General features: G+C 59.6%; 2 protein-coding genes and 1 long non-coding RNA gene across 18 annotated transcripts in view; 1 reads left to right on the plus strand and 2 right to left on the minus strand.

Moving 5' to 3' along the window:
• Positions 1-14,321, minus strand: part of DMTN (dematin actin binding protein) — a 27,416-nt gene extending 13,095 nt beyond the window's left edge. For 3 of the 12 annotated variants that reach the window (XM_059926956.1, XM_059926951.1, XM_059926947.1), the window contains exons 1-2: positions 9,336-9,555; positions 8,135-8,334 (exon numbers count right to left, since the gene is read on the minus strand). The gene's annotated coding sequence lies outside the window, so the exon portion shown is untranslated. Of the gene's footprint in view, positions 1-5,966; positions 6,096-8,134; positions 8,335-9,335; positions 9,556-14,213 lie in introns of those variants that run through there. The other 9 variants (XM_059926957.1, XM_059926953.1, XM_059926948.1 and 6 more) reach the window with 6 other exon arrangements.
• LOC132368230 (uncharacterized) overlaps positions 14,160-22,727 on the plus strand; it is a 12,647-nt gene continuing 4,079 nt past the window's right edge. For 2 of the 4 annotated variants that reach the window (XR_009503984.1, XR_009503983.1), the window contains exons 1-3: positions 14,160-14,332; positions 19,470-19,612; positions 21,023-21,861. This is a non-coding gene — a long non-coding RNA (uncharacterized LOC132368230). The remainder of the gene's footprint in view (positions 14,333-19,469; positions 19,613-21,022; positions 21,862-22,727) is intronic. The other 2 variants (XR_009503986.1, XR_009503985.1) reach the window with 2 other exon arrangements.
• Positions 15,181-20,234, minus strand: FGF17 (fibroblast growth factor 17). 2 transcript variants are annotated; one of them, XM_059926966.1, is made up of 5 exons: positions 20,200-20,234; positions 19,992-20,028; positions 16,863-17,007; positions 16,523-16,629; positions 15,181-15,474 (listed from the first exon to the last, which is right to left on the minus strand). In XM_059926966.1, exons 1-5 carry the CDS (start codon positions 20,232-20,234, stop codon positions 15,181-15,183), a joined length of 618 nt encoding a protein of 205 aa, XP_059782949.1. The 2 variants fall into 2 exon arrangements, with proteins under 2 accessions (XP_059782949.1, XP_059782948.1); XM_059926965.1 differs by having other exon boundaries at positions 16,863-17,040.

Genomic DNA, 22,727 nt, shown 5'->3' on the forward strand with positions numbered 1-22,727 from the left:
TCTAGAGCCAAGCCTTCTCCAAGACAAGAGTCTGGCCATCAGAGTCACACTGGTGACTAGGTGCCCATGGAAGGGCTCCATTCCAGAGCTTCATCCTTCTCTTGCTTTCTTAGCACTCACTTTGTAATGCTTTTAACTAGATGTGTGAGGACTGGAATAAACTCTAACACATACTCAAAGAGCTGTTAGCTCCCTCTCACTCCTATTTCGTCTTTACTTTGTTAACAGACATTGTCAAACTAGCTATACACTGGCTTAGCCAAGAGGCAAACACTCATTCATCCACCCATATACACCCACCCGCCCACCCAGTCATGTATTGTTTTACCCATTCATTCACTACTTTCTGAGCACCTGTTCTGCAATGACCACAGAGCGTTGTGGTGTTATGGAGAACAGAAAGATGAGTCAAAGGAGCTAAGCCGCCCCTCCAGAAATGAGGCCATATGTATAGATAACGCCCATGCAAAGCAGAAAATTATGTGTGCCTGATAAGATAGTATAAAGGGCTGTGAGAGGTCACAGGAGAGAGGAATCACTCCTGCTGGGGTGTCAAGAGGAGAAAATAAAAAGGTTTTCTTAGAGGAGGAAGTGTTTAAGGCAGGCCTTGAAAGATGCCCGGTTTGAGATCATGCAAAAACTAAAAGAGGGATCCTTGAAAGAGACAGCAGCATGAGGGAAACTGGAGAAACGGGGAAGCACTGGGTCTGTCTGGGGACAGCAAATATGGCTGAACCATGGAGCTCATGAGGTTGAGACTGGTTTGGGGCAGGAGGTTGGAGGCCAGATTTGTAGATGCCTTGAACTTAGACTAGGGGATTCCGAATGTATTCTGTGGGCAACTAGGGCTATGGAATGCTTAGAAACTTTTTTTAAAACAAAGAAGTGACGGATCCAAGCAGTGCTTTGGGAAAATGAATCAGGCTGCAGCCTGGGAGATGGAATAGACAGGAAGAGGCGGTCCAGAGAGAGACCAGCCAGGAAGTTACGGCAGTAGTTCAGGCAGGGGATTGTGAGGCTCTAGACTTGGGCCTGGGGCCGAAGATGGACAGGGCCAAGTGGGAGGAATCCTAGAGGCAGAATGTGCAAAACAGAACTTGATCTGGAGACAGCCTCCCCCGCACCCCCCTCACCGCTGGGGAGGAACAGGTAGCAATGACAGGAGAAGGGGAAGCAATGAGTTCACTTCTTGCCAGTTGAGGTTGAGGTGGGGGCAGTAGCTGGCAACAGAAATTTGGGAGCCATTTGAGCTAGAGGTGGTAGTCTGCCCCATGAGGTTGCCGAGGGAGAAAGAAGGTCAAAAACCAGCATCCTGGGAAACGCTAGGGGACTAGAAGAAAACGGGGGCTGGAGATGGCATGTAAGGGAGGCGGAAGGCTAGATGCCCGGGTCCCTGAGGGGCTGGGAGTGTATCTAGTGATTCTTTGTATTTTCAGTAAAGGACCTAATACACAGTTAAGTGTGCCATAAACATTGAGAGAGAGTTGCGGGGAGGGATAGGGGGGTTGAGAAAGAATGTCATGAAGCCAGGAGTCCATCGCCCAGAGAAGGCAAGACATGCAGGAAGGAGTGACAGCTCGCCAGTTTGGATGTCAAGCCCTGGTGGCCTCTGAGAGCATCTGCAGAGGAATAGTGAGGCCTCCTTGTTAGGGATGGGGGTGGGGAGGGGTGGCCAGGGTGTACAGGCAGGGGGAAGGGCACTTCCAAGAAGTGTGACAGAAGGGCAGGAGGGGGTTACTTTGCAGGAGGTGAGCTTGGCTGAAGGTTTTTTAGGAAAAGGGAGACCTGAACACGTTTGTAGGCAGTGAAGAGTAGAGAAGAAGAAACTGTGGCTGCAGGAGAGGGGGGAGGCACTTGAGGGAGGAAGGTCCCAGCAGGGGAAGGGGAGAGGGATTGGGTCCAGGCCCAAGTGAAGGACTACCTTTGGAAAGAAAGCCCGAGCTTCCCTGAAAGGAGAGGAAAGGGAAAGCTGGGTAACTGCAATCTAGGGGACTTTGGAGCGGGCCGATCGGGAGGCTTCTATTTTCCCAGGAAAAGTGAGAGATAAGGTCATATACAGACCCTACAGGTGGGTTAGGCAGAGGCTGAAGAGAGTAGAAAGGACTGGAACGGTCGGGGGGTGGGGGGCGGGGGGGAGTGTGGAGTGGGGGAGGTGGGGGAGAATGGAGAGCGTCTAAGTGTCCTGGAGCCTCAGGCTGAACCTGGAGGTGGCCCAGGCACCCTGACCTCGAACACCAGTTGCGGGTGGGTACAGAGTGGGGTAATGACTGCCTCTCAGAGTGGTCACTGCCCAGGGAGGGAGAGGAGGGGTCCAAGATGAGCCAGGTCACAGGTTACAAGGTCTTGCACTGAGACCCCCACTCGCCTGTGCACCAACACTGTCCCACAGACGCAGCCACTCGGAAAGACGATTCAGAATAATGATGTCCCTGCTCTGTCCCCTGCCCCTTCTTCTCCACAGCTGTGCACAGCCCCGTGCCCATCCCCTGGGCTGGGTCTCCTCGCCTTCTGCCCTGAGCCGCATTCGTTCAGGAACCTGCACACCAGCGCCTGGTGTGTTAGAAAGCACGCTGCGGAAATTGTTAATGTCTTACCCTTCCAGAGACATGGCATTTTAATTTGGGGCTAACCTTAAGGAGTGAAGGTCTTACTCGTTAAATATTAAGCCAGCAGGGAAAATGTTTTGGGGTGGAGTAGGAGTGTAGGGTGGGGGGAGAGGGAGAGAGGGAAGGAGGGAGGGGAGGGGGAAAGGGGGAGGGGAAAGAAAGGGAGAGAGTGTGTTCTTGCCTTCTCCCAAATCACATCACGCCCCGCAAACGCTTACTCCACCCACTCGTAGCCCCTCCCCCAAAGCCAATTTCCTCGCGCGTCCGCACCCGTGCACACCCCTCGTTTCTGCACGTGCGCTCCCAGGCCCGGGCCGCCTCCAGTGGACAGACCGAGAGGGCAGACTGCAGCAGGAAGGGAGGGCGCAAAGGGAGGAAAGGGAAAGAGCTGCGGAGGAAGGCCAGCCCAGGTGGCGGAAGGGCCTTCTCAGCTGCCCCGGCGGCGCCCAGTTCTTCCATCTCGGACCCACCCTCCCCCAGCTGTGCAGCCGCGCCTTATCTGAGCCCCCAGCCGGGCCCCACCTCACACCGCCTGCCCCGTCTCCATGGCAACTAGAGCCGCTCGGCCCTGATGATAAGGCCCGCCCACCCATTCCCATGGGCGCCCGCTACAGGTAGGGGCTGAGCCGGCCTTGGCTCCCTGGACTTGTGGAAATGAAGGCTCAACCGGCAGAACCGCAGCCTGGTATCCTCTAGTCCAGCTTCCCGCCCTGTTCTAAACCAACCGTCACTTGCTCTGGGCCAGGGACTTTCACCCATCCTCTCTAGCTTCACCAAAGCTCATGTCTCCCAATTAGGACATGAAAATGTGGTTGAGAGATTGACCTGCCCCCCCCCCCCCATGCCCCCCACGTCTCGGCCCACTGAAGCCAACCTGGAATTCCTACCCAGGTCTGTCTCAGGTCAAAGCCAATGAATGCTCTTTTCAATGGGTCCCCAAAGATCTCACTTTAATCTGAACTTGGGATTTGGGGTCCCGTGTGCTAACCTTATACCGTGGAGCCACCAGAATCCTGCTTTGTTGGACTGGCCTGTGGATAAGGGGCAGAGAGGCTGGGGGACGCGGGCTCTGTGCCCTGGGGCAGGAACAAGCCAGGCTGGAGGCCGGCCTTGCAGATAGTAAACGAGTTGCGAGTTGCGAAATGGCTGAGCTGGCCCCGTGGGCTGGGGTCAGGTGGGCAAGCATTCTGCCTTTCTCCTTTTTCACCAGTTTCATTCATAGTGTGCCTGCCTGCCTTGTGCCTCCGGGTCCCATCTCGCTCTTTCTGCTTTCCATTCCCTTTTTCTTTCCTTTCTTCATCTTTCTTCCCTTGGTTCTGCTTCCCTTTCACCCTCTCTCCCTCCCGGCCCCACCCCCGCAGTTACTGTGGCAACAACTCAATGCCAGAAATAAAGGCAGGATCCAGCTAGGTCACAGTTCCCAAAACAGCATACCAGGGTGGAGAGGGGAAGGGTGGGTGGGAGCAGACCAGCCCAACAGGGGAGGTCCGGGGCATACCCTGAGGGTGGGGTCTGTGTCTGTGTGTGTGTGGGGAGGGGGCACCCACAATCGCCCCCAAAATCGCCCTGCTCCGGGCCGGTGGCTCATCAGAACATCTCTTAACCTCTGCCAAGCCTGCGCCTGCGCCTTTTCTAAGATTGATGAAGCTCCCACTCCCCTCCTCTCATTTTATCCTTCTCCCGCACCCCCATTTTTAAGCCCTGCTCTATCTGCTAGGACTAGGGTTGGGGTTCCTCTAATGCCAACCCTGAACAGCACCCTCTCACACTCTGGTGAAGCATCAGGCAGGGGCAGGTGGGCCCAGAATCAGGGTCCCAGCCTGGGAACCCACCTGCTCAAGGCCCTGCTCCCCGTTTGCTTCTGATGACAGCAGGAGCGGGCCCGGGCGCCCCCTTCCTTCCTTCCTCCCCCCCCCCACAAATATGCATTTCGTCACACAGTTTCTCTTAGCACTCTCGCTTGGGTTTCTGTATCCTCTCTCTACACACCCCCTGAAGAGGGCCCTCTTTCTGTGTCCCCCCTCCCAGCCCCTTAGGCTTGCTTGGTCCTCAGCTTGTTCCTGCCCTGGTCTCTATTTATAGCTGGTCCTGTTGGCGGGTTGTGGTGTCACTTGTACAAGTTGATTGATAGGGCTGGGGGAGATGCAAGGGAGATTGCCTCCCAAATTCAGCTTTCTGAATCCTGGGGGCGTCCCTATTCTGGTCGTTACACACACGCACGAGCTCTGAACGAGGAATTCCTCAGACCTGCACCCCCAGGTGGACGGGCTGGCCCCGGCATTGGACATGTGGCCGTAGCGAGGCCAGCAGCACGGAGGCCAGCCTCCCCCGCGGGCACAGGCACTTCACCCACACAGGCAGCCCCTGCTGAAGCACGGTTGCAGAACGCACGCCCCCGCTCTCCCAGCGAGGCACCCCCCACGCTGACACGCGGTGCCTTTGACACTCACTCACGCCACCCACCGATCCTTCCCTTGGCTCCGGTTCTCCACGCTCACAGCCACCCACCCCACGTGCTGACACACCATCCCCGGCACAGAGCGCCCACTCACCCATCCCGTGGGCGCTTCCCGGGCCCCACCCCTTCCCAAAGCAAGACTGCCTGCCTTCTCCTATACCTGTCCCTGCTCCCCTGCCTCTCACAACTCGGCAACCCAGTGCCCTGGGAAAGAACCACCAGGTGTGCCTGCCCGGGGAAGGGCGCCTGGCCTGCCAGGCCAAGGGAGGGGCAGAGCTAGCAAGGGGGCGCCTCAATCCTTGGAGGCCTGTGTGTCTGCTCAGCCCCCAGCCCCTTCAAGCACTTCAACAGCCGGCACCAGGAGAGCATCGTGGTCAGGCCTGTGGCCACGCCCTGCCACCCAGCCTCGTTCTGCATTTGGTCCTCACCCCAGCCTGGCCAGCTAAGGGCTAGAAGGAGGTTCCTCAGGCCCCTCCCGGCAAGGAGCAGTCCCCACACCAATGGCATTCAGGCCTCTGAGTGAACTGCTCCCCCCTCCCCCCCAGAGCATCTGTGGCATGGTGGCGGGAGATGGGCAACGCCCCCTCCCCTTCCACCACTCAGCAAAGATGGCACAGCTCTCCAGCCTACCCAAGGCGGAGCCTCCACCCCCATCACTTGGACTTCTGACCAGCACAGCTAGGGGAGGGGGTCCCTGGGTGGCAGCATGTGACACTCCAGCCCCTCTTCCCCGAATCAGAAGGAGGTTGGGTCAGATCAAACCCAGCTAGTCCCAGGGTCCTGCCCATTCTCCCCCTCCCCACCCCAGGATCCCTGCCACCACCCAGAGCCTCACTTCTAGGCAGGTGTTGTGGCCAAAGTGCCCACAGAGGGGAAGAGAGGCGGGAGACCCTGCCACCTACCTCTTCCCAGACAGGGTGGCCCAGGTGCTCTGAGGCCCCAGGGTGGGGGCAGGGGCAGGCGCAGATCCCGGGGCTTCGGCTTTTCCTCAGAGCCCAGGTAACAGGCGGCTCTTCCAGGAACCCAGCGTGCTTTCCCAGAGCACAAATAACAAGAAAAAAGCCGGCTTGCGGTGGGTGAGTGGGTGGGCAGCCGGCGAAGGAGGGGACTTACCCTTCTGGGCCCCCACCCCCTCGCCGCCACCCTGCTTCTCCGCCAGCCTGGCGCGCAATCCCAGGGCCGGGTGTGTGCGCCGGTGGGCAGGCCAGGCGGGGCGGGCGGGCGGCCAGGTGGGCGGGCCGCTGGCTCCCACCCACCCCTGCACCCTCCCCACCTCCAGCTGATAGCGCGTGGCCACTGGCCTGCGGGTGTGTGTTTGTGTGTCTGCTCTTCCACCTCGCTTGCTGCAGCTCAATCCATTTCAAACAAGAGGACCATTAACCGGGCATCATGACGAAGCAGAATCGGAAGCAGACTCTCGGCCAGCCGCTGGCCTTTTTCCCTTTCCCACACCCACCCCCCACCCTGCAACACACGCTCACACACACAGCCCCTCCAGCCTCCTAAACAGCCAGAGTTTGAGTCAGGGGGAAGGGGCTCTACTGATAACAGAGGGGTGACAACACCCGGTTTCCCCAAGCACCTGTATCTCCCACTCATCACCTACCAGCACCACAGAGGCCTCTGGGTCCCTGCCTCCCTGGGGTGCTAAAGCGCATAGATGGTGAGGGGCAGGGGCGTGGGCTAGATGCCAGAATTGGTTTCCCAAGGATTAACCCTCTCCTGGGGAGGACAGAATGGGAGGATTCGAGAAACCAGGTCCTCAGCACAAGAGACCGGGTTGGCCCTTGGGTAACCCAAATCCCCCGGGGACAGAGCACAGTGGTGGTGAGTGGGAAGGACCCCAATCTCTCTCCAGGGCGGGGTCTTCAAAAGAGAAGTTCTCACCAGGTGATGTCCAGGTCCCAGCACTGAACTACAGGAATGTCTCTGGGAAAACCTCCAGGACTCCAGGCCCCTGTCATTGGCCTTTTGGTTCCCTTTGGGCTTAGAGCAGAGCCTGGTTCATTTGTGAACCCCGGGAGCAGGGGAGGGAGCCCAACCAGCTGACCCTGGCCCCAGCCCGGCCTCCTCTCCACCTCTGTGCAGACTTGCCTACCTAGGCAGCCCTTACTGTTGCCCTGGTAACCGCTGCCCACAGCTGGTCAGCTGATGGTATCAGCTGCCGTTGGGGAAATCTAGAATCTGGGGAGGGGGCTCTGGGGTATCTGAATGGAAAAATCACAGGGGGGAGGGTCTTGAGAGGACAGGTGAGAGTGTGCTCTGGGACCTCTTTCTCAAAGAGAAGAGGACCGGAGAGGACGGGTAGGGACAGGAAGGGGGGGATGTGTCTGGGTTAGTGGGAGACAGAGAAGAATGAATCCTGAAGGATGGGCTCCAGAAAGAAAGGAGAAATGAAAAAGGCAGGTAGCCGAGTGGCTGCGGAAAAGTGGAAAGAATCTGGGCTTAGCTGCTGGATGCACGACAGAGTGGGGAGAGGGGCCTGTGGAGAGGTACTAGAAAGCCTGGGAGTGGGAGAGAAACACAGGATCCATCGAACCATGAAAAAAAGGCCAGGAGATGATGGAGGAGGAGGTGCACTTTTGATGTGGCAGGAGTGGGCCACAGCCTTAGCAGAGGGGAACCAGGCCTTTCTGCACAACCAGCCCGGCCTCTCAGCTTTCTGTCCGTTCAACCCCACCCCTATTGCCCTGTCCCCACCCTAGTGCTGCACAGCCTCCCTCCCCCTCTCCAGGAGACCAAGTGCCAGGTGGCCCTTTAGAATTCCTGATTTTTCCCACTATCTCGGTTCCTTCCCTGTTTTCATGCGTCACCCACCCCCCCCTCCAAGACCCCATTCCAGGAGATTTGCCTTCCGGTGCAAGGGTCCCCAGAGGTAGGGCTGGAATGAGCGGTTGCCAGGAAGGACAGCTGTGGACAGGGGCCTGGAATGAGGTGGCTCAGGAGGAATGGGTGGGAGTCACTGGGCTGGGAGGAGGGGAGCATTCCTCAGGGAAATGAGCACTCTGGATAGAGTGGGGAAGCCTAGGGGAAAGGGCAGGGGGAGGGGGAAGGGAGGGGTCTGCGGTACCTTCAAGGGCCTGGGGCGTGGGGCTCGGCAGCTTCCTCGGTGACATACACCTCCATCCCTCAGCGCATCTCCTCTCCGCCTCCCGTTGCCAAGACAACCTGCCGGCTCAGCCGAGGAGGCAGCAGCGGCAGGGAGGGGGGAGGAGGCGGCTGTAGCTCCTCCAGCCTCTTCTTCAGCAATGGAGGGAGGGGGCCTCGGTGCTGGGGTGGGGGTGGGGGAGCTTCAGGCGCCGGGGCTCCCACTGAGCCCCCCCCACTCTCCCCTTCCCTCTCCTTCCGTAACGCTCTGGGATTGGCTCCTGGGGCGGCCTCAGGAGAACCTTAATTCAGGGCCAGATAGCCGGCCGGTCTTGGGAGGCACTGGGCAACGTCCCCCATTCCAGAAAGCTCAGCGTGGAGTTGGGAAGAGCGATAGGAACAAGGGAGGGATGGCTTATGTTGAAGGGTCGGAGGGTGGTTTCTGGCAGGAAGGAGAGGCCCCGGGTGTGGCCAGGGTGGGCACGTGGGCCATGGGCTGAGAAGTCTCCCCCCACCTCTGCTGTCTCTGAGCACCTCCTCCCAGTCGCAGATCCTCTCATTCCCCTGACCTAGAGGAAGGTCACAGCCTGGGACAGCACTCTTTCAGTCCCGCAAGGCCCATTCCCACCACCCCGCACTCCATACGCATGTCCCTCCAGGGGCGGGCAAGCACCTTGGGCAGAATAGTCCCCCTCAAGCCAGCCTTGGAACCAAGGGGACTGCAGAGTTAGGGCTCCCTCTGTCGACCTGAGGCTTGGTAGCTGTCAAGGTCATTCCTTGCTGAGGGATCCTGATGTGTGTGTGTGTGTGTGTGTGTGTGTGTGTGTTGGGAGGGGGTTGGGAGGGGCGTGGGAGGGCACAGCCAGGCCAGAAGACCCTTCCCTCGCCTGCCAGGCTCTGCCTCCCCCTCATCTTTGGCCTCGCCCTATGGGGAGACTTACTCTGCCTCTAGCCCCCTCCTCCTGGGAAGACCCCAGACTCCTCAAGGCCTGCTGAACGGTCGGTCTTCCCCCACTGCTTGCCTGCCACCCCAGTAGGCTGGGAGGACAGGGGAGGCAAAAGCTTCCCCCCGGAAGCAGGCAACACTGAATACCAGGTGCCTGTGAGCCCAGGCCCCGGGGTGGGCTTCCTGGGCACGGCTTGGCCGCACCCAACCCAGCAGGCTGCTGACAGGACAAGCGTACCTTTAGGCTCAGGAGTGCCTTCAGGCTCGAGGATGGGCACGTGCGTCCCCAGCAGGGGGCTGGGGCTCCTGCCCCTCTCAGGCGGGTGGTCCCAGGCCCAGGATACCTAGTTCTTGGCTCTTTTCCCCAGCAAGGTCACTGCTGCCAGATGTCCTGACCAGACGCTGGCCCTGCCGCTTGTCCCCTCCCCAGGGGCTGTGCGTAGGTTTCTCTGTCCTCTCTCCGTCTCACTCCAATGCCCCTGCCCCGCCCCCTGCACCGACCTGCCCGGGGAGGTCTAAACATTAACTCCTGGAGAGGCTGACTGGGCACCTGTGCACCTAAGAAGGGACAGTGACAGAGAACAGGGCCAGCAGAACAAAAGGAAGGACGAGGGCCTCCAAGTGGCCCTTTCCCATCAGTTTGGATGACACGTCCCCCTACCTCCGAGCACTGGACTGTCTGACTCCTGGACCCCAGAGCCTCAGCCCCAGCAGTTGCACCAGACCAGCCTCTCCCCTGAACCCCAACCCCACAATTGCGTCTGGTCACTCCCCTTCTTGAAGGCCCTCACTGTCTCCTCCTGTCACAGCAGAGACCCAGCTCTCCATAATGTGGCCCCATCCTTTCCTGCCACTTCTGGCTGCAAACTTTCAGTGCTAGCCAAGCCGATCGACTGCTCACCCTCCCACTCCCACAACAGACCTCACATTTTCCTGCCTTGAAGCCCTTCTTCCCATGCTGTTTTCACTCTCAATATCGCCCCCTGGTGGGTCTTCTTCGCTGACGGAAATCCTGCTCCTATCTTCAAGGTCAAGCAAACCCCAGCCCTTCCCAGTGCCCCTGCCCCACGTACATCCCAGAACCCACCGTGCCTGGCTGAGGAGTGGAGAACATCCCACTCGAGGTGTTAAAGACAGGCGAGGGGGCTTCCCTGGTGGCGCAGTGGTTGAGAATCTGCCTGCCAATGCAGGGGACACGGGTTGGAGCCCTGGTCCAGGAAGACCCCACATGCCGCGGAGCAACTAAGCCCGTGCGCCACGACTGCTGAGCCTGCGCTCTAGAGCCCGCAAGCCACAACTACGGAGCCCGCGTGCCACAACTACTGAAGCCCGAGGGCCTAGAGGACATGCTCCGCAACAAGAGAAGCCACCGCAATGAGAAGCCTGCATGCGCACCGCAACGAAGAGTAGCCCCTGCTCACGGCAACTAGAGAAAGCCCGCGCACAGCAACGAAGACCCAGTGCAGCCAAAAAAAAAAAAAAGAGACAGGCGAGAATCTGGACTGTGATCTTGGATGAGTTAACATCTCTGCACCTGAGCCTGCCCACACACAACATGGGAACAATCTCACCCCGCAGAATGAGGGCTCCATGTGAGCACACCTTGCACGCTGCCTGACACATCTCTAGAGCTCAGTACACAGCAGTGTCCTTATTTCCTCCCCTTTCACTCTTTGGGGATGTACCAAATGCTGCTTTGCTATCTTAGGGGTAAGAGACAGATTTCCAAAAGTCCTCAAAAGAACTGCCTTTTTTATGGGTTGATCCCCCCCAATTAAATTGCAAGTGTCTTGAGAGCTTGACAGGGGATGACACACTATCTTGTCCATCTTTTTTATTAATTGAAGGGCTAGCACATGGTCATAGATTGTAGGGAAAACACAAATATTTGGATTAACTGCTTAGGACCCCTCCTGCCCAAGTCCTCCTAAGGATGGAGCTTGGAGGCATGATTCTGGCTTCTCATCCTACCTCTACCTTCAGGGACCACAGGGTGCTGGGCCAATGGCCAACGACTTCTTGCTGGGTCTTCAGTTGTTTCATTTCCTCAAGAAATACTTATTCTGTGTAACGTACTGTGCTGGGTACTATGGGGGACGCAAAGACTGACTAGTTCTACATCTGAGGCCTTTGCTGTCCAGCGGAACCATGACACGAGCATAGATAAGTACAGTTCTGGACGAGCTGTGATATGTGCCTTAAGGCCAGGGCAAATCAATGGCCGGAGGGGCTGGGGGCAGCAGAGACGGCCACTGCCCCTGGGAGAGTGAGGGGCGTCTGTAGAGCCAAAGACATGGCTGTGGTCTGGACGTGCCAGCATTCTGGAGAAGGGCATGCAAGGCAGTGGGAAACTCATAAGCAAAGATGGCCCCAGCAGGGATTCCCTGGTGGTCCAGTGGTTAGGACTCCGCGCTTCCACTGCAGAGGGCAGGGGTTTGATCCCTGGTTGGGGAACTAAGATCCCACAAGCCGCGTGGTGTGGTCAGAAAAAAAAAAAAAAGATGGGTCCAGAGTGTCTGTTGGACTGCAAGGGTTGCAGTTTTGCCAGCGTTCTTGAGGGGAGCTGGAGGGACAGGACTAGCGGGGGGCCTTGGCAGGACTGGGCAGGGGTTTGAAAGCCATGCTGAGTCTGTCAGTGATGGCGTGACTCGTGCAGAGCTGTGGTAAGGTAAGGTGAGCTGAACAAACTATGTGATGTGCTGGGGGGTGGTGTGTGTGTATGTCAGGAGGGAGAAAGACCGCTGAGAGAGCTACCGCATTCACTGAGACAGATCCCAGTGAGGTCCGGCCATGGTGCAGGGTTCCAGAGTTTGGAGGAAAAAGCAGTCGTGTGAAAGGGGGTGACAGCTGACATGCTGGTTTGCTCAGGGAGAGGAGAGAGTGACAGAGATCTCGGGGCACGTTTCTGTGAAGAGGGGCCAGGAAAGAGAAGAGACCGCGAGCTGGAGAGAAGGAAGAAAGGACCGCCTAGGGCAGGTGAGGGAGGAAAGAGCTTCAAGGACAGGTGGTCCTCGCAGCTGTCCAGGGCTGTGAGGCTGAGGCTGGGTGACTGGGAAGTCACAGCCAGCGGAGTCTGAGGGACAGGGTTGAATAGAGAGACGTGGCGAGGGCGAAAATGTGAATGGATTCCCACCCCCTGCCACCGCCCCGACTTCCTGCTTCGGCTCCCCTCTGCCTCATCTGGCCGTTTGGAGGACAGGACAGAGAAGGCAGGACCTATATGTAGGCTATTCTTAGCCAGAGTTCTTGGTAATCCTAAACAGGCATAGGATTTGAGGCATGCTGCCGCCACCGCCGCCCTCCACCTGTCACACCCGCCCTGAAACGGATGTGTTCAACTCACCCTAAGTCTTCCTGCACTGTGTCCATCCCTACCCGCACATCTGTTTGGAGCTTTAGGGCGCCCAGAAGCAACCAAGTTTGCTGTAACCATCAGAGGTCCACGGGAAGCCTCCTTCCTGCCACACACACAGATACTTTAAATCCCGCCCCCCCCCCATCCAATTATTAGAGACGGATTCCTTTGCCTTCTTCCTTTTAGCATTTTTGAAATCACCACCAGGTAGGAGGGAATGAGCTGAAGAGACTTCCCCAGAGCATGAAGAGGCACCCTGGGTACGGAGCCTGGAAGCACCAACAGCTGGGGTGAGATGGCTCAGAGGGCCAAGCAGGGGACCCGAGGCCACAAGCGGGCATCAGAGCTGCCGGGCTCGGGCTGGGGGTGGGGCAAGGGCCCCAGCTGAGATGGCACAGGCCTCCAGAGCGGCCTTCCTCTCTCACCCTTCCCCGTTCTCTGTCCCTCCCTGCCAGGTCTCACCTCAAAAAGCAAGAAAGGAAACAGTGAGGGCTTTCTGGAGCCGGCCCCCAGAGGCCTGTCTGTGCTGGGGAGGTCAAAGAGAGGGAGGGAGGGGCCGGAGAAAGGCAGAGAAGAAAGGGGAGGCGAGACAAAGGGCCCCATCCACCTTTGAAGCTGTCTCTAACCCGAGCCGGTGGTGGTGGCGGGGGTGGGCCTGAGCGCCCGGCTGGGGGGAGGTGGTCCAGAGCTTTAAAGAATGTCTCAAATTCCTGCGGAAATCAGAGGGCTTGTAAGAACTCCCCCTCCCCGGCACACCTCCTTCCCAGCCCCCCAAGTCCAGTCCTCCACACCTGGGGGCCCCGACCCTTTGTCCTCAGGTAATTGCTGGGCGTTGCCCCTGCGTGGAAAATCCCATTGAACTCGCCAGTTATCAGCTGTGGCTCCAGACCACCCTCCCTACACTCCCCCACCCTCCCCCGAAAACGACCCCCAACACGTTTCCCGCAGTCTTCGCCAGGATTAAGACTCTTTGTGATTGGGGGGGGAGAGGAAAAAGCAACCTGGTGAAAAGTGATTATGACAAGCTGGAGGGAGAATGGCCTGGGGCCTGGGGACCTCCCTCTTGGCTGCCGCTGTCTAAATTGCCTCGAGTTGGGGGTGTCAGCCTTGGCTCGGGTCCTCACCCAGGGAGAGGTGAGTGACCCCCCCCTCGCCCCCCAACTTGGACTACGCGCCGCTCGCCTCCCCTTTTGACTAAGCCAGCCCCCCCCCCCCCGCCAGCTTCCCATTATTTCCTCATTTTTAGGCCACTGTTGGGAGAAGTGGGGAGAAGAGATGTCGTTCATCCTCTTTCTTCTCTCCAAAATCCCCCTCCCCAACATTTTCTCAGAAAGAGGAGGGAGGGGAAACTGAGGCTGGGGGTACGTCCGCAGAAGAGTGGGCTCAATGAGGTGTTCCCCGTGAAGAGCAGAGGTGGGGCGCTGCTAGGAAGGGCCTCCCCAGTGGACAAGATTAAAAGCCGTGGCAAAGGAGGAAAGAGGCGGGTTTTATGGCCTCTTAGTTCCACTCCCCAAACGCACACCTGGAGCCGTCCGGAAAGCCCCCCGGAGGAGCTCTGGGCGGGGAGGGGGAGGCGGAGGGAAGAGGATTGCCCCTCCCCCCTGCCCGCCCCCACGCCCGGGGCCGCCGCTTCTAATCGCGTCGTCCCCCCAGGTGTGGCCCCCGCCCCGCCCCCCGCGGGGACCTGGGCGCGCTGTACGCGGTCTCCCCCTCCCTCCGCTTCCGCCCGTCCGCGCCTCCTCCCCCACCCGACCTCCTCACCGGAAAAAAGTAATCTGGCTCCCGGCGAGGACGCTGCAGCGCCCGCGGCCGCCCGGCCAGCGACCCCGGCCCCGGAGGCTCGGACCGGCCCCAGGATTGGGGTTTCTGCGCCCCAGCAGGTAGCACGGGACGCGCGGTGCCAGCCAGGAAACCTGAGCCCGCGGAGGAGGGGCGCGCCCCGGGCCGCCAGCCTCCCGCGGGGCGGAGGTGCGGGGCCTGCCGGGCCATCCCTTGCCGCTGCTCCTGCCCCCTTGTCCCCTGCCCCTGCGGGGACGTGCGGGGCCCGGCCTGGCCTCCACCTGCCACGGCACCCCCGGGCCTGCGCGGCGGCCTCCTCTTCTCTCGGAGGAGCAAGTTTGTCCCCAGTTCAGCTTTGTAGTTGTTCCCCACCCCCGCTTCAGATAACCCGTTTGCAGGAAAATGGTTTTATTCTGGGGCTGGGAGTTGTGGGAGAGGGTGCAGGCCTGGGTAGTGGAATGTGAAGAATGGCCAGCCCTCTTTTTTTTTTTTCTCCCTCTTTTTCTTCCTGAAACCAAAACAAAAGTCCCTTCCTACAGTCTGGCCAGGAGGAATTTGGAGGCTGGGGGGCAGACTGAGGGAGACAGGGGGAGCAGAATTCGAGGAGAGCCACCTCCAGACCGTGTCTGCAGAGCCCTTGAATCCGCTGACTTTGCCCACTCGGTTCAGGGGAGCCTGACCTCGGGTTATTCTACCTTCCCCTTCTGGAGGGCCTGCCCCGCCCCCAGGGGGCCACGCCAGGGTGGGGCCCTGAGGAGCCAGCCCTGGTTAGTGGCAGTCCTGCGCCTTTCCGGGGGGGGGGGGGCTCTGATGCTCGGTGGTCCTCAGCATCCTCCTTGGGGGCTCTGGCTCCCCTGCCTCCACCCCAGCCCAGTCTTTGAATTAGGAAGGGAAGGGGATGGGAAGGCCCGTGAGTGAGGGGCGGCTGCCCCCCCGGGGGGGTTCCTGACTATGTCAGGGGCTGTGGCCTCCGAGTGCGCTTGGTCCGGCGGGTGGGGGCTGAGCCCACAAACTCGAACTGCTTCTGCCTCTCGGCGTGGTTGGGGAAGGGCAGCTGGCCCTGGTAGAGGCGCTTGATGAAGTGAGCCTCTCGCTGGTTCTGGCGGCTGCGGGAGGCCTGGCGGGGCCGGCCCTGCCGCGTGAAGGCCATGAACCAGCCCTCGTGCCGGGCGTTCTGGAACGCTGTGTAGTTGTTCTCCAGCACGATCTCTGTGAACACGCAGTCTTTGCTCTTTCCGCTGGGCTGCAGGGGAAGGAAGGGGAGTTTGTCCGCCTACCCTGCCTGGCTAGTCTGCCTTATGGACCTATGTTTTAGGACCGAGGAGGGAGCGACAGGGGCTGTGAGCCCAAGAATTCCTGCCCGGTGAGGTGGGCACCCTTGTTGGAGAGGCAAAGGTGGGGGTAAGGAACAAGCTTTGTTGGAGTCAGATCTGAACTTAAATACAGCCTTGTCATTTGGAAGTTGTACGCCTTGAGCAAGGTATTTAGCCAGGCTGAGCCTCAGTTTACCCAGCTGTTTCATAAAGATCAAGGTAACTGTGCGGTTCAGTGCATACCCAGTGGGCACTCGTATATACGAGAACGTTCCTTGGTCTGCGTGAATGGTGTTGCTGGGTAGAGGGGAGGGATGTGACAGTCTGATGGAAAGAAGGTTAAAACGTTTGTAGAACACCAACTGTGTAAAGAGCCAGGCAGCCACCCATCTGGCTCTATAGATAATCTTGACACCGTGCCCATTTTACAGATGAGAAGCCTGAGGTTTGACAAAAATAAGCAAATATTTGAAAACGGCCAGAATCAGAAGCCAGGATTGGCTGATGCCAAAGGAAATGGAATTCTCCCTGCACAGCAACTCTGGACCCACCATTATAGAGAGTGTAACTAGTGGTTACACTAGTAGGCAGTTAGCACGAATCTTGTTACTTGGAGCCCGGGGACCCCACTGACCTGAGGGGGCGTGGCTTCTGGCCTCTCAACCCTGATCAGGCCTTAGCCCTCAACACAGAGGCTGTGACATGATGTAGGTGCTAAAATTCTTACTCATTGATGCTGGGAAAGCACCTCATACATCAGAGCCAAGGATTCTTATGGATCAGCCAGCGTCCTCAGAGGGCTTCTAGACCCACAGGGACTGGAGAGGCCAGAGAGAGGCCGAGTGGTGGGGTGAGAGCAGGAGAAGTCAGAGCCCTGGGTGGGGTCCAGCAGAGGGCGGTGAGATGCTGTTGGGGCCCTGCGTGCCCCGACCCCGGGAAGACGGATTCGTTCATTACTCCCTGCCCTCCAGGCCTCACCTTCCCGATGAGCTTGCCCTTCTTGTTCATACAGATGTATTTCTCGCTCTCAGCTCCCTTGATGCGGACCCGGCTTCCGAAGGTGTCTGTCTCCACTATGAGCTTGGCTGTGGGGGGGGCGGGGGAGAAAGACCTCTGTCCCTCGGGGCTGCTGGCCCAGGGGTGTCAGGGAACCCCTACCAGCCTGCCCTCTGAATTCGGGTGGGGGGCCCTCGGGGCCTCTCCTGCTAGAGGCTTCTCCCTGCTCTCCCCCTGCAGCCTCCACCCTGACCCATCTGGGGATGGACCAAGCAAGGCTGGGCAGGGGTGTGGGTGGCCTCCGGTGAGGGCTGGGCCTCACCAAACTTGTTGCCGTCCTCAGCGGTGGCGGAGATGCGACGCCCAGTGACCTGCACGTGCTTGCCGCTGGTCCGGCTGTAGAGCTGGTACTCGCGGATCTGCCGCCGGCTCAGCTGGTCAGTCATGGCACCCTGGTCCCTCACGTACTGGTTAAAATTAGGAGACGGGTGATTCTCCCCCTTTGCGGTTACCAAGGGAAAAATAGTGTCAATTTGCTTTGGGTGACACCACCGCAGGTCCATCCGGGGGAGGGGTGCGGAGGCGAGTGTGGTGGGGCAGGTCATTTGCCCTGAGAAGTAGAGGTGCAGGGGGCATCTGGCCATGACCTTCCCAGGCCAGTGTGTGAGCCAGTCATCGTGACTCGGCTCCTCGTCTGCCCTGGAGCACAGGACTGGTAGCTGCCCAGCTCAGGGGATACTTGGTGATACAGCTCTGGAATCACGACTCTGGGAGCTGGAAGGAACATTCAGGCTGCTGGTATCTAATCCCCATGGTCTAGGGAGGAAGTGCACAGGGCCGCACAGCTGATTAGTGACAGACGCCTGTCCTGCCTCTAGGACGGGAGCTTGTCTCCTCTCCAAAACTCCAGGGGCTTGGCTCTGTTAGCCAGGGTGACCAGATGTCTCCCCAGTCCTCCGCACTGGCCTCGAAGGAGCCCACGCCCAGCACATGCACACACACACATGTGTGCACACTCACGCACACACATACGTGCACACACAGCAGCTGGTCTGTTAGAGTCGCTGGAGACCTTTTTGGGGGCTCTAAGACCCTTCTCTGTAGGCTCCTGCAGAGCCCCTGGAAGCATTTCTTTAGAGCACTAACGAAGGACTCCTGAGCTCACGCCCGTCTCCCCTTCCGCTCCCCTGGGTGCTCAGGGCCCTCAGAGAAGCCAGTGCCACTTCCAACGCTCCTCCCCCTCTAGGGGTGAGGCGCCTCCTTAGCGGAGGGCGGTGGAGGCGGTGCTGAGAGGTGCCCTCAGTGGTGGCCCAGTGGCTGCCCTGTGAGGCCACCTGCATGTGCCACAGTGTAACAGAGGCTCGTGGCCAGTCGGGGGTGATGCCACCGCCCACTGCTTCCCGGGGAGTGGAGAGGGGACGTTTCCACCCGCACGCGGTACAAAGCCAGGACGAGTACCTTCTCCGGGCCTGGTGTCTCCTTACCCATCTGCAATGCTGAGTAGGAGAGAAACAGACCACTTCCTGCCCTCTCTCTCCAGCAAGGTGCAAACCGGGATGACGTTTCCCAGATGCTGGTGACAGCCTCAGCTCTAGCACTAAAAAGTTTCTCTCTCCACCTGGATCCTGCTGGCCTGTGCTGGGACAGCCTTTCCCTGCCCCAAATCCCTAAGTCCGCCTTTATCCCAGGCCCAATCGCAACCATCTGGACAGAGCTAGACCCAGACCAGCATCTGTGAGGGGCCTCTCTCTCCTGGAGGGAGGGGTGGGAAGTATCAGCTTTGAGGAGTGGGGAGGTGAGGGAGCAGCTCCAGGCTGTCAGCGGAACCTGCTTAGGGTTAACCCTTCCTGGGTGTCACTGCCCAGATCCGACCCCAGCTCATCCACAGCCAGGATTCCCAGCCTATGAGGGCAGGGTCTGCCCACCCCACATCCCGCCCTAGGAAAACCTGAGGCCAGCATTTTGGGTGGGGGACCTGCCTCCCTGCCAGGGGGTGGGGTCCGGCCTGTCCCCAGCCCCCCGAGCCTCCTGGCCCAGGTTCAGGCCCTCCGCCCCTCTTGGCGGGCAGCCTCCTTCTGGCTGTCTGTTCCAGGTCGGGAGCAGAGAGGGCCCCCCCGAAGCCCCCTCCTCTACTCGTCCCCCTTCAAGCCCTGCACAAAAGCAGTCCCACGCCCCCCCCCAGCCCACAGCCCACAAGTCGCTCTCCCCGCGGGACCTTGCCTGTCCCTTTCATGTTCCCGCTGCAGGGGGACCTCCCCTTCCACTGCCGCAGACAGCTGCTTGTCAGACGGCCCCTCAAGCATGGCTGCGGTCCGGCCTGCTGGCCCCCCCTCCGAGGGGGGCGAGGGGGCACTTCAAGGGGGAAAGGACAGCTTTGCCACCTTCCCCGGGTCCTGAATGGGGCCTCAGCCAGGCCATAAACGCCGGCCAGCCGCACCATTGTGCTAATTCCCCCTCCAGAACAGGTTGGGCCCACCCCCAGACCCCTCCCGGCCAGGCTGGGGGCTTTCTTCTTGCTCTCCGTGGATGTGTGAAGCAAAAGGCCTGGAACGGGGGCTAGAGCAAAAGGGGGAAGGAAAGGGGGGGTTGTCTCTCCCTCTCTCTCCCACCCCCCCACTGCTTCAAAGGCAGCCCCTTTCCCTCTCCCAGAGAAAAGGCATTTACCTTCAAAAAAAGTCCCCACTGGATATGAAGAGAAGCGGGCCTCTGGCCTGGGAAAGCCAAGGGATCTCTCCCCAGAGCGGTTCTGGACCAGTGCATTTTAATAGCTGCACTTTTATGGAGGATCACAAAAAGGGACCGAGCCTCACATAGGGGGCTGAGGCTGGGGCGGGGGGTGGGCGCTGACTTGGGGTGGGGGGTGTGGAGAAGCAAACCCTGAATCTCATCCCATACAAACCTCTTCGGGCTTGACCTCATTGCCCTGTAGGTAAGGAGTCGCCCACCCTGGCCGGGCATTCTGACTGCCCACGCGATCACCCAGGACCGCGACCCACAGGACCTCCGTGTTGGTGGGAGTGGGGTGATGAGTGGAACACACAGGCGGTTTTGCGTGGAAACCTGTCCTTTCAGGTACTTGCAAGTACAAGCCTCACCTGAGCCATCACCTCCGCCCTCTTCCGACCACTCCCGGGCTCCATCCCTCAGGCTTGGCTGCCCCATGCGCTTAGCCTTGGGGGGAACACAGTGTGGAGGGATGGAGGGAGCAGAAGAGACCCCAGGGCAACACGGGAGGGGTGTCAGAAGGAGGGCTGTAATAAAAACTTCCATCAATCCCCCAACCTGCTGTAGCCCCTTCTCCTACCCCATCCCACGCCCCCCCCCCACAAACCTCAGAGTTTTGGACCCAGGGAGAAGCCAGGATCTGCCTCTGTCCACCGAAAGGAGACTGACCGCCCCCATCGGTAGGGTGGGAGAAACGGGGAAGAGCTAGTGGGGGGCGCCCGCCTACCTGAGTTTGACAGCAGAGAATCAGCAGCTGCAGGCACCTGTGTGGGAGACGAGGCGGGCCGGGTGTGGGTGCCAGCAGCCAGTCCCCGGGGCGCACCAGGCACCCACCCCTGCCCCACGCGGTCCGTGTGCGAGTCCCAAGAAGATTGGGTCTGCCCCCGAGGCTGGAAATGGCAACAAGACGGCAGTCCGAGAGGTAGCGCACTTACAGCGTGAGGTTGGGCAGCAGGCGGGCGGCTCCCATCGCCGGAGAGATTTCTTGGGGCCGTTGCCCTCCTGCCCCCAAAGTCAGGAGCAGATGTGGGCAGTCCCTGGGGGCAGAGTCCCAGAGAAGCCAAGGTCTCTCCAAGCCACAGGTTTTCAGTGGGGAGAGGAGAGAGAGGGGAGGAGGAGGAGGAGAGAGGAGAGAAGGGAGGAGGGTGAGGGGAGGAGGAGGGCGTAATTGGGAGACTGAGGTGTGAGGAGTCCACCTTCCTGGCCAGTGAGACTGCAAAGCAGCTGCTGGCGGGGGTCGGGGGGGGGGGTTGCTGTCAGCCTCTCTCTGGGCTACCCCAGCGCAGAGGATGGAGCTGCTGGAGGCTTCTAGACCCAGAGGCTGGCTCCTGCGTTCTTACTGACCCTCACGGACCCTGACGGCAGGGCCCCTCCTCCCTTCTCAGGGCAAGCTTCTCCTGCCCCACCTCCCCAAGGGTGAGCTGCAGGTATCATTCCAGGCCTGGGGTCGCTGGGTCTGGGTCTGGGGGTGGAAATTCCCAGCAGCAGCCTTTAAAGGAGGAGCCTCCCTCCAGGGGGCAGGAGGTGGGCTCGGCTACCAGCGGAGCTTCCACTGCCTGTCATCCCTTGCTCCCCCGTCTGCTGTCCGGCCACCGGGAAGGAGGGGTTAAGGCTGTCCCGACGGGCAGCAAACAGTGGGTGCCACAGCTTGGGGACCAGGGGTAGGGAGGCAGGTGCAGGTGGGGCTGTAGAAGGACCCCATGGCATCGAGGAGAGCGGGTGCATTGGCACCAGCCGCTTTCCTCTGGGCCTTGGCAGGTTCCTCTGAGAGATGGGCACAGTAGTGCCTCGGGATGTTGGAGGACCCAGTGAGATGGCCGCACTGAGGCAGAAGTCAAAGGTACATGTTCTGGGCCTCACTTGTCATCCCCCCACGACAGCAGCCATCCCTAGAACCTCCAGGAGCTGGGAGGAGCCCAGGGCCTCCTCCCTGCGCCCTCTCAGCAGCGGTCTGGGATGAAGTGCCCAGCGGCCTCTTTTTCTAACTTCTGGTCCCACACTGCTCTGTACCACACCAGATATCGCCCCATTCTGCAGAGGAGGAAACTGAGGCACACCGGTAGGTCGTTTGCTCAGGATCACCCAACTAGTGAATGGCGTAGCCAAGTTTCCAAAGTCCATGCTCTTTCTCTCCCACACAGATTCCTTCTACTGTGCCCGTGCCTCCCGGGCCCAGCATAGCACCCACCCATGATGTCCCAATATTCCTGGTCCTGGAAGCTGATGACCAGGGACTCTGCACGGTTCCTTCCCTGCAGAAGGTGGCTGATGGTGACTGTGGAAGAGGGCTAGTGCTTAGGGGGGAATCTCTGAGGGAAGCTCACACCTCAGCTCTGGGCTCCCTGGAGGTCTCAGTGCCTCCAGGATGGGAAGAGAAGGGGAAATGCTGGCTGTGGATTTATTTACCTAAAGAGATGAGTGGGAGGGCGAAACTCTCACCTCCAGGCCTCCTTCTCACCTTCCTGAGCTAGATCAATCCACAAAGTTGTCTGCCACCCCTCCCCACCCACCGACAAGCAGGGACACCTCCAGCCGGCCGGTCAAGCTCCACACTTGGCTCCCAGCTCCGCCCCAGGTGCCCCGCTGGGGGCTCAAGGGTGAGTTGAGCCTGAGCTGGCCTGGGGAATGCAGTGTCGGCTCCGGCCCTGACCTTTGTAACTAGGGGTGTCCCGGGTTGGAATCAGTTGGAAAGAATGTCAAAACTGGAAGGGAATCTTAGAGATTCTTCATCTGGTCCAGCCTCCTCATTCGCCAGTGAGGTCCAGAGAGGGTCTCACAGCTGGTTAGCAGCATAGTTGGAACAAGGTACCAATGATCCTCCTGATCGTTTCCATTTTCCACATTCGCACCACCATTTGGGGCCCCATTTAAACTCTCCCTCTTCCATGGAAACATCTGGAATCTGCCTCTCCACTGTGATCGGTGCTGGTTCTGTCTCTGTTCTCTGGGAAGACCTTGTCCTCATGCCCACATGCTCACCAGCTCCTAGCTCCCTGGTAGGGTATTAAAAGCTATCTCCTCCGGACCTCAATCCCCAGGAGTCACAGGTAAGAGCGGAGAGGCGTGGAGGAGACAGCTCAGGCCTGGGGTTCAGGGGTGGAGGGGTCAGCTGGGGGACGGAAGGCAGTGAGGAGAGGCAGGTGTGGGGAGTTCCATCTGGGCCCAAGGTCTCTGAGCCGGAGAACCTGGTTCCTATCAGTGGGGGAAGGGCCTGCTGTCACTGGCCAGCCCCCAGCCCAGCCTGGGTCTCCATGGTAACAGATGCCCACAGTCAAGCTTGGCCTTGGGGCTCAGACAGGGGGCTGGTGCCAGGGGGCTCTGGGGCACAGCTGGGTAGCCTTTCTGCTCTTCGTCCCTTCCCATTCTGCAGCTGCAGGCCTGGCTTTCTGGCTCCGTTTGCTCCTTTACCCCCATGGGAAGGCCGGTGGTGGGCCCCAAGTGGGGAGTGTTCCAGTCCCAGACT

This window comes from Balaenoptera ricei, chromosome 6, assembly GCF_028023285.1.
Source record: "Balaenoptera ricei isolate mBalRic1 chromosome 6, mBalRic1.hap2, whole genome shotgun sequence".
Classification (NCBI taxonomy): Eukaryota; Metazoa; Chordata; class Mammalia; order Artiodactyla; family Balaenopteridae; genus Balaenoptera; species Balaenoptera ricei.